General features: G+C 41.2%; 2 protein-coding genes across 2 annotated transcripts in view; one reads left to right on the top strand and one right to left on the bottom strand.

Annotated features, from left to right (window-relative positions):
- Positions 1-10,000, bottom strand: part of LOC143482554 (period circadian protein homolog 2-like) — a 44,087-nt gene that overhangs the window by 14,013 nt on the left and 20,074 nt on the right. The window lies entirely within an intron of this gene.
- Positions 2,676-10,000, top strand: part of LOC143482555 (uncharacterized) — a 7,970-nt gene continuing 645 nt past the window's right edge. The window contains exons 1-8 of the mRNA XM_076980921.1: positions 2,676-2,757; positions 3,384-3,432; positions 3,749-3,789; positions 5,162-5,275; positions 5,757-7,752; positions 8,044-8,136; positions 8,723-8,812; positions 9,755-10,000. The exon at positions 9,755-10,000 is cut by the window's right edge and continues 645 nt beyond it. Of these exons, the coding sequence (XP_076837036.1) occupies positions 2,755-2,757; positions 3,384-3,432; positions 3,749-3,789; positions 5,162-5,275; positions 5,757-7,752; positions 8,044-8,136; positions 8,723-8,812; positions 9,755-9,972 (2,604 nt within the window). The 5' untranslated portion in view covers positions 2,676-2,754 and the 3' untranslated portion in view covers positions 9,973-10,000. The remainder of the gene's footprint in view (positions 2,758-3,383; positions 3,433-3,748; positions 3,790-5,161; positions 5,276-5,756; positions 7,753-8,043; positions 8,137-8,722; positions 8,813-9,754) is intronic.

Genomic DNA, 10,000 nt, shown 5'->3' with positions numbered 1-10,000 from the left:
TTTGGGCCTCCTACCTCACACGGCTGGTGTGTAGGCCCACAAAATGTTAGTTTGGCTTTTGTAATACAGAAGCATTGCCTACAGGAGCAAATTGAAAAGGTCGCCATACGCTGACCTTTTGACTTAGGAGCCTAATACTCTACAGACTCCATCACACTATGGCCTAGTCTACACCTGCAGTGTTTGGGCCTCCTACCTCACACGGCTGGTGTGTAGGCCCACAAAATGTTAGTTTGGCTTTTGTAATACAGAAGCATTGCCTACAGGAGCAAATTGAAAAGGTCGCCATACGCTGACCTTTTGACTTAGGAGCCTAATACTCTACAGACTCCATCACACTATGGCCTAGTCTACACCTGCAGTGTTTGGGCCTCCTACCTCACACGGCTGGTGTGTAGGCCCACAAAATGTTAGTTTGGCCTCTCCAATACAGAAGCATTGCCTACAGGAGCAAATTGAAAAGGTCGCCATACGCTGACCTTTTGAGTTAGGAGCCTAATACTCTACATACTCCATCACACTATGGCCTAGTCTACACCTGCAATGTTTGGGCCTCTTACCTCACACGGCTGGTGCGTAGGCCCACAAAATGTTAGTTTGGCTTTTTTTTTATACAGAAGCATTGCCTACACAAGCAAATTGAAAAGGTCGCCATACGCTGACCTTTTGACTTAGGAGCCTAATACTCTACATACTCCATCACACTATGGCCTAGTCTACACCTGCAGTGTTTGGGCCTCCTACCTCACACGGCTGGTGTGTAGGCCCACAAAATGTTAGTTTGGCCTCTCCAATACAGAAGCATTGCCTACAGGAGCAAATTGAAAAGGTCGCCATACGCTGACCTTTTGAGTTAGGAGCCTAATACTCTACAGACTCCATCACACTATGGCCTAGTCTACACCTGCAGTGTTTGGGCCTCTTACCTCACACGGTTGGTGTGTAGGCCCACAAAATGTTAGTTTGGCTTTTGTAATACAGAAGCATTGCCTACAGGAGCAAATTGAAAAGGTCGTCATACGCTGACCTTTTGAGTTAGGAGCCTAATACTCTACATACTCCATCACACTATGGCCTAGTCTACACCTGCAGTGTTTGGGCCTCTTACCTCACACGGCTGGCGTGTAGGCCCACAAAATGTTAGTTTGGCTTTTGTAATACAGAAGCATTGCCTACACAAGCAAATTGAAAAGGTCGCCATACGCTGACTTTTTGAGTTAGGAGCCTAATACTCTACATACTCCATCACACTATGGCCTAGTCTACACCTGCAGTGTTTGCGCTTCTTACATTACACGTCTGGTCTGTTGGTCCTCGAAATGTTTTTTAGTTTGACCAGGAAAGCAAAAGCATTTCAAACATAGCATTCAAAATGGGATTTGCCAGTTGCATGCCATTCCATACACTGCACACAGATAATGCAGCCTCTTAGGGCGTACTCACACTAGGCTCTGTGATCCGGGCCCGGGCACGGTTGCCTGCCGAAGCACGGTTCGTTTGGCTAGTGTGAGCGCTCCAACCGTGCCCGGGCCCGGATCAGTTAACCGTGCTCGGGCCCGCTTGAAGAGGTGGGCCAGGGCACGATTCATGTGGACTCGGGCACGGTTCGCTTCTAGTGTGAGCGCTATCCGTGCCCGGGCCCGCTTGGTGCCTCGTGTGATTGGTTCATTTCGCTGGAACTCAAACATGACGTCAGTGATGCGATGCGCACGTTAAACAGTCATAGCGGCAAAGCGATTAGCAGACAATCGTTGTGTTAAATTATCGATAAATCTGTGCTTGCACCGTGTTTCTGCACTCCCAAAACGACTCCAAAAATACAATAAAAAGAGAATCGTGAACTCCATAGTGTTGTGCGAGCGCGCTTTTTTCCCAAATAAAGCGGCGTTGTGATGACGTAAGCGTGCTCGGGCGCGGGTTGATGAAGCCAGTGTGAGTGCAGGCCAGAGGGGGAGTGGGGAGGGGGGATAACCGGGCCCCAGCACGGAACGAGCAAACCGTGCCTAGTGTGAGTACGCCCTTAGTCTCAGGTACAATTGAGCAGACATGTAGTTTACTGATAAAGAAACAGAAAGGATGGTGTTATACCCAGATGAATGATTGGAGACCCCTCTTGATTTACCTACCAAGTACCAAGTTTCACCATGTGTGGCTGGTGGCTTTTAAACAGCAGAGGTTTATGGTAATGGTCATTGTGTGCTTGGACTCCTAAAAACTGTCAAAGAATGGCCAACTACGTGTCCAAGGAATACAAGCTACAAGCTGTAAACAATAAAAAATATATATAATTAATTAAAAATTATATATATATATATATATATATATATATATATATATATATATATATGTGTATATACCTGTATACATGTATATATATTAGTGGTGGGCTGTATATATATATATATTAGTACCCACCACTAATTAAATTTAACTAGCTTGCAGACCGTTTTTATCTGATATATGTATATATATACATACACACACACAGAAAATTCAGTTGTCATTTGTCTCCACTTCAGTAATTCAGTAATTTCATTAGGTGATTTATGACGTCCTCCCACCCATCCTCAGCAATAACTGAAGTGTTACACAGATCCTGACTTATGAAGTCCCCACGCTGACTATGCCCCTCCCCCACGGTCACTGTATCTTCGCCGGAACAAACAGGTCTGGATTGGCCGTAGCGCTCCTTTTTTTGGATTCCCGAGGCATGCTCCAGCTGAAGGCAGAGTTAGATGTGTAACATCGAAAGAAATGGTAAGTTTTTTGTTGTTTTCCCATTATTTTACGCTGTTAGGTTTACTTGCATTGCCACATAAAGTACTTCGCTAGGTTAGTTATTTAGGTAGTTAGTAATTTTCGCTAGATCTTTTAGATATCTGGCTAGTTAGCTAGCTAACTTATTAGCTTTTCGCTAATGTTAGCTAGTTAACTTGCATTAAATAACTAGCTACTTTGCTAATGTTAGCTAGTTAACTTGCATTAAATAACTAGTTACTTTGCTAATGTTAGCTAGTTAACTTGCATTAAATAACTAGCTAGCTACTTTGCTAACGTTAGCTAGTTAACTTGCATTAAATAACTAGCCAGCTAGTTTGCTAGCAAGGATGTTGGATGAGTTGCAGCTAATTAGAGGCTGACACATGCTCAAATGTGAAGTAAGCCATGTATGAAGGCAAGCTACCAGAATTCCTGAATTCTTGCAAACGATCATTTACACACCAGGTTTTTTTTCCTAATATGTTTTTTATGGCTAGAGGCTACCACATTGCCTGACTGAAGAACTATAGTGTTACAATATAGTTGTTTTTGCTGTTTTATTATATTTGAAATGCAGTATAATGTGTTAGATCTTGAAGTTTCACTGTCACTTGTGCTGACAGGCAGATGATCCAAATTTTGCATACACTGGTGGCAGCACTGAAAGCACAGGTGAGAATGAGGAGACTAATGAGATGGCATGAGTTGTAATAAAAATATCAGATAATTAAAAAATCCTAGGTAAATCTTCATTTGGATTGGACTAACTTTTTCAAGGGAGGTCACTAATACCCCATCTAAATGGTCCAAATCAGTTTGTTTTCCCATCTACCTTAAAAATTACTGCAGCACAAAGTAATCTAAAACATGGAGATGTATCCCTACCAGGTGACTTCCTATCAGTAATGTGCAGTGATATTTCTGTTAACAGACCATATAGTCAACAAAATGTGTGCCCTCATTTTCATCATTTGTAATTTATTTGCAGTTGCTGATGTGACGGATTGCTTTGACTCTGAACAGAACAAGGTAAGACATGTCGTCATCATCATTAGAAGTTAAACCAGCTGCATACAATGCTGGCTGTGTACCTGGTTGAAATAAAAACCAGTCATGAGAATGACATGACAACAATCCCCTCACCTGTCCTTCATGTATCTTGACACACTAAACACCTCAGCCATTCCACCTTTATATGCATTTCCCCAACTAGCCTGTGCTCTCTTCATCCACAGCCGCTGACTAACACTTTCAGCAATGTTGGATAACTCCTTCACAACTGCCCTTAGCTTACAGTCTCTAAAACATAAATGCCATGGCATCTGTCACTTGACTGTGGTCATGTTTTTATATGCTTAGAGGACAAAGTGGCACTACCTCTGATATGGTGCTGAATAGGAGCACAAATACCATATGCAAGCATGTGGCAGACTTAGCTAAAATCATCTCACACCTATCTCCCCTGGCTTCATATATGCCTACACATGTACTCTCACCTCAGCCACGAGGTCTACATATTTCACTTCTTTCTTTTAAAAGGTTCATCCACTGCATCCTCAGTTGATGGTGTTAAGACAAACTGATTGCTTACTTTCAGAGTACAACACACGCCTCACTGTAAATAAAGCAATATACTTGGGACCTGTAGTTTTTACCTACATCCACCACTAATTTCCAATCTTGTGTCAACACATCTACAGATATTTTATAGCCTGTACTCACTCTTCAGTATATTGTCCCTTATGCACGAACCTGTGCTCTAGTTTTGTCATTATTGTGAATTAACCTCTATGTGCTCATTATTAAATAGACATGTTGCCGAGTTAAGTTCATGATTGACTTCAAAGATTTAGAGTTGGACATAAGTCAACCTGAGACAAAAAATGCATACATGCATAAGTATCATGCATGACTCATGCATTGCTCACAAATCACCAGGTGATTCCCTGATGTGCACAATGTTCCTAAATAAGGTGTCTCTGTAACGCTGCTGTTCTCTTCCCCAAAACAGTCAGTTGCTCAGTGCTGTTTTCCTTAACTCTCCCCTTAACTGTCAGATCAGAAGCTAACTAGAGTTTAGTTAATTTTAGTTTACAGTCAGCTCATGAGGGTAAATTATTGTACAGTGCAAAAGCATAAGGAGAGAGCAGCTAATATTTGGGTAGCATTGTGCTGACTGTGTTCTAAACAGGTTAGTGTTTGGCATTGTCTTTCTACCCTAAAATACATGGCAGCACATGTCTACAAAAGTACAAAAAATTTGTTTTGAGGTGTACTTTGTACAACAGCAACATTGTTGGTGATCGCTGTAATCCAATACAAACCTTTGCAGAACTGCATTGTATTTCATTTTTAGATGTTTTGACCGTTAAACTGATTTTCTGAAATGTTTTCTTTTCAGAAAGTACACCAGAGCTCCAGTGATGGTGAAGGAACCATTGTCCTTGATGTAACTTTATTTAATTCTGATGAGGACACAAGTGTACCTGAGCTCAGAAGAACTGACAGTGTAATTGTAAGTTTATGTGAAACTTCACTTTAACATAAATGCCATGGCATCTGTAACTTGACTGCGGTCATGTTTTTACATGCTTAGAGGACAAAGTGGCACTACCTCTGATATGGTGCTGAATCGTTCAGAGTGCAGAGTGGGAGCACAGTGCATACATTTACAGCGATTAACCACTTTACTAAGAACCTGTTCATCTTCAGAGGGTGGTGAATGGGCACTCAACTGCAGCTGTGTAAAATATCACAGCAACTGCCTTGCAGCACCCTAGACACCACAAAGAACACCTCTGAAATCAACTTGCAGAAATATTGGCATTGTCTGGTATATGGCCAATAATGTATTATTCTGATTTGCAAGTATTCAGTATGTGAATGTAGTCTTCTGATTGTAATATATTGTTTTGTCTCAACACTTCTGATCTTTAACTGCTTGTGACAGGAAAAAAAATAATTATCAAGACTTAAAATCCAACCTATTTTTGCAGCTTAATAGACAAATGCTTGGATACACAACAGATGAATATCCAAGTTCTGAGGACAGTGAGGAAGAATACGTTCCTCAGTCTGATGAAGACATAGAAAGTGACAGTTTAGAACATGACAGTGCAGCAGAAGGAGACTGTTCATCAGGAGATAAACAGCACAAGGGAAAGAAGAGAAAGGCACAGACTACTAACTCTCATGAACGAGATAACCAACAATGTAAGAGAAGGCATATGACGGACTCTAGTTCCCAGGTTGGAAATGTCACTGGAGAATCCTCATCAACCAGTTCTACTGATGTAACAGTCATGACACTAAAGAAGAAAGAACATGGTGGCAGACTGTACAACAAAAAATTCTATTGTGTGTTTTGTGCTAAGCCATTCAGCAAAATTGCACGACATTTGGAATGTAAACACAAAGATAAACCTGAAGTGGCAAGAGCAATTACTTTTCCAAAGAGCTCTAAGGAGCGAAGAATACACTTCAGTTTATTGCGAAACAGAGGGAACCGCATACATAATAATCAGGTGTTGAAAGAAGGGAAAGGAATGGTGATACCCCAGCAACAATCCAGTGTACCTGTAAAGGCCAGTGATTACCTACACTGTGTTAATTGTGAAGCTTACCTCAAGAGGAGAACACTGTGGAAACACATGCAGAGATGTCATCTTAACAAGAAAGTGAAAAAAACAGGAAAAACTAGAGTCCAGGCCCTTTGTGCATATGCTCAGCCAGTTCCAGATACTGTGAGTGCCAAATTTTGGAAAATAGTTCTTGACATGCATGAAGATGCGGTAACAAATGTTGTCCGTACAGAGAAAGTAATATTGAAATTTGGTGAACACCTTTTCAATAAGCATGGACACGATGTCACAAAACACGAGTATATTAGGCAAAAGATGCGCGAGACAGGGCGACTTGTTCTCCAAGGAAAGAAAAATGGGAAATTAAAGATTATGAATGATTTCTTTGTACCATGCAATTTCCCTCATGTAATAGAGACAGTTAAGACTGTGGCTGGCTTGAATGAGGACACAAACACATACAAAACACCATCTTTGGCACTGAAATTGGGTCACAACCTTAAAAAAATTGCAAATATTATTGAGTGTGAAGCAATGATGTCTGGTGATGAGAAAGTGATTCACAATGTGCAAGTTTTTAAGCAACTGTGTGAGACTAAATGGAGTGAGTGTGTGTCATCCCAAGCCCTCAGGAATTTGAGTGAGGCTAAATGGAATGCTCCACAACTTCTTCCCTTTGCTGAAGATGTGAAAAAAATGCACCAGTATCTAAATATTCAAAGAAAACAGTGGCAAAATGCACTTGAAAAAGAACCAAACAAGAAGAACTGGGCAGAGCTTGCAAAAATTACTCTTTGCGAGGTTATACTTTTTAATCGTAGAAGAGAAGGAGAAGTGTCTAAGATGTCCCTTAATGCCTTTACATTGAGGGACACCTCAGCGACTCATCCAGACGTAGAGCATGCTTTATCTGACCTTGAAAAGAAACTCTGTAAGCACTTCCAGCGAGTAGAGATAAAGGGCAAACGTGGACGAAAGGTTCCCCTTCTCCTCACACCGGATATGTTGGCATCAATGGAATTGCTTGTCAAGTGTCGCCGAAAATGTGATGTGCCTGATGAGAATCAGTTCATGTTTGGGAGACCACAAGCACTCAGTCACTTCAGAGGATCTGATGTTATTCGTCTCATTGCTCAAAGCTGTGGGGCAAAACACCCTGAAGCGTTATCCTCCACTAAACTGAGAAAGCACATGGCCACTATGTCCAAGGTTCTCAACTTGAAGGACAATGAAATGGATGACCTTGCTGACTTCCTTGGCCATGATATCAGAGTGCATCGCCAGTATTATAGGCTGCCTGAAGGCACATTACAGCTGGCGAAGATAAGTAAAGTGCTTATGGCCCTGGAACGAGGACAGTTGTCTCAATTTAAAGGAAGAAATCTTGACGAGATCAGCATTGATCCAGAAGGTGAGATATGATTATTACATTTTTTTCCCTCCATAGAGAATTTTTGGCAACTGCAAAGAGATTTGATAAATTGGACAGATTCAAAAAATGCCACTACATTGCATGCACCAATGCAGTATTATACGACTAACACATGGCGCTTGAAGGCGCTGCCATTGGTGGAGTAGCCATGTGTTTATCCTCTATAAGAACATGGACATATTTGCAGCACTTCCACCCTAAAAAAATCAGTGGCCCTTTTGTGCAGTGTTGCTTTCTTAAAATGGTCCATGTGGTTAATGTGTTTATTAGAGAAAATGACTGTGGACAGTGATGCATCGGACACAGATGAGGATGTCAGGGCTGTGAAGGATGCTGAATCTGAATCTTCACCTTCACTATCAGGTATGTGGGCAGCTACTGGGTCATCATGGTTAATCTAGAACAGTACATAATCTGAAGAAAAATAGTGTGCTCATTGAAATGTGGGACTCCCAGTTGCTGGTATGTTTCGGGTATAGTTTGTGGTATGTTTGTCCGTTTTTTATTTGGCCAGAGGTGATCTGAAGTGACTGCTTGATGGGAGTAGCTGAAAGAGTAGAGAAGGGTGTGCAGTGTCCTTGGTGCTAAAGAGTATGCAGGATCCTTAGTAGTGTCAGTGATTTTGTTTGCATGCTTGAGATTTGTGTTGTGTGTTAAAGTTTTAAAAGCAGATAAAGTCCATGAATAAAATCCTGACACAAGTTTGGAATGTCTAGGTGCCTAGCCCCTGCACACTTCACTCCCTGTCACTTTGTAGTCAAAGTCCTCAGTGATCACCCTCTCCATGCAGTTGCTGAGGATGGAAGTGATTGCAGAAGGCCTGAAATCGTTCATGCTCGTTGCAGCTCTCTGCTGACCCAGGCCTTATTAGTATAGAGTGAAGCATGCATACTAATGCTTTCCCAGTGTTGATTACTCATGTACTAAAAGACAGCCATTATGTTTACAGACCATCAAGAAATGATGAGGACAAGTAAACCCACCACTGAAGCTGCACAAGTCTGCATCCAGCCAAAGACAAGTCTGCATCCAGCCAAAGGTAATAAGATGACATGAAAATTTCAGATTAAAGTTTTTTCTTTTAATAAGAATGCTCACTGTCCAGTCCCATTTCTAATCTTCACCATTTAATCGCTTTTTACTTTGCTTCATATTTATTTAATTACTTCTCTCAGGTTTCCTTAAAATACAATTAATCTGTGGGTACTAACAGAATAGAGTTGATGTGATTGCATATATTTCTGTAACGCTCGGGGTGTGACGAAGGACGAGGCAAGGAATCCTGTTTTCGAAAGTTACGTTTATTTAAATACATATAACGCGCAGAAGGCACACATGAAACATGATAACAATGAACGTGTAAGACTCAAACAACGACAAGCACAGGACTCTGCGCAAACGCACATTAAATAGACAAACCACATAAACCCCAAGTGATGACGAGACGAGCCACAGGTGAGACAGATTAACACGAGACGTAACCGCACCCACGGAGATCCGCAGACGACTCGACGCAGACGACTTGACGTAGACAACGTAAACACACGCCCAAAAGGGAGGGGTCGGGGACCGTAACGTGACAATTTCATGTCAAAGGTCCTTCAGTTTTGCTCATGACTTTAATTTGTAGGACAGTTGAAAAGAAAGCTAGCAGTAAGCTGAACTGCTGTATTAGTATTACATGTACTGCATCCATAACTGCTAATGTACTATTATTATAAATGATAATCTTAGTTTGTGTTGGTAAACCTAGTCTTCATTCATACTTCTTCAACTACCTAGATTTCTACTGCTATTTCTATTTCTGCTATTATTGATACTCTTGCAAGAAATCTTGCTGCTTGTGCTACAACATTAATATCATGTGTACTGTTGCTATGGTCAGATGTTGTCATAGTCCCATTGGGGGCTGGTCATGTAAAAGTGTTTTTTGTTTTTGTTTGTTAGTTTTTTTAAGATCATTGTCACTCTCTTTATTCAGGATCATCAAAAACTCAAAAAAGGAAATGGACTGATGAAGAAATTAAAGCTGTAGAGAAAACACTTCTGGAGTTCATCAGCATGGGAAAGGTTCCTGGGAAATCCCAGTGTCTTCACTGCATTGAGACATCACCAACAGCACTTAAATCAAGAAGCTGGGAAGCAATAAAATATTATGTCAAAAATCGCATTGATGCTTCAAAGCGACACTCTAAATAATGAAATGTACTGAAATATCAGGATCTTG

This window comes from Brachyhypopomus gauderio, chromosome 19 (assembly GCF_052324685.1).
Source record: "Brachyhypopomus gauderio isolate BG-103 chromosome 19, BGAUD_0.2, whole genome shotgun sequence".
NCBI lineage: Eukaryota > Metazoa > Chordata > Actinopteri > Gymnotiformes > Hypopomidae > Brachyhypopomus > Brachyhypopomus gauderio.
The sequence above is the reverse complement of the archived record's forward strand: the minus strand, read 5'-3'. Positions and strand labels throughout refer to the sequence as shown.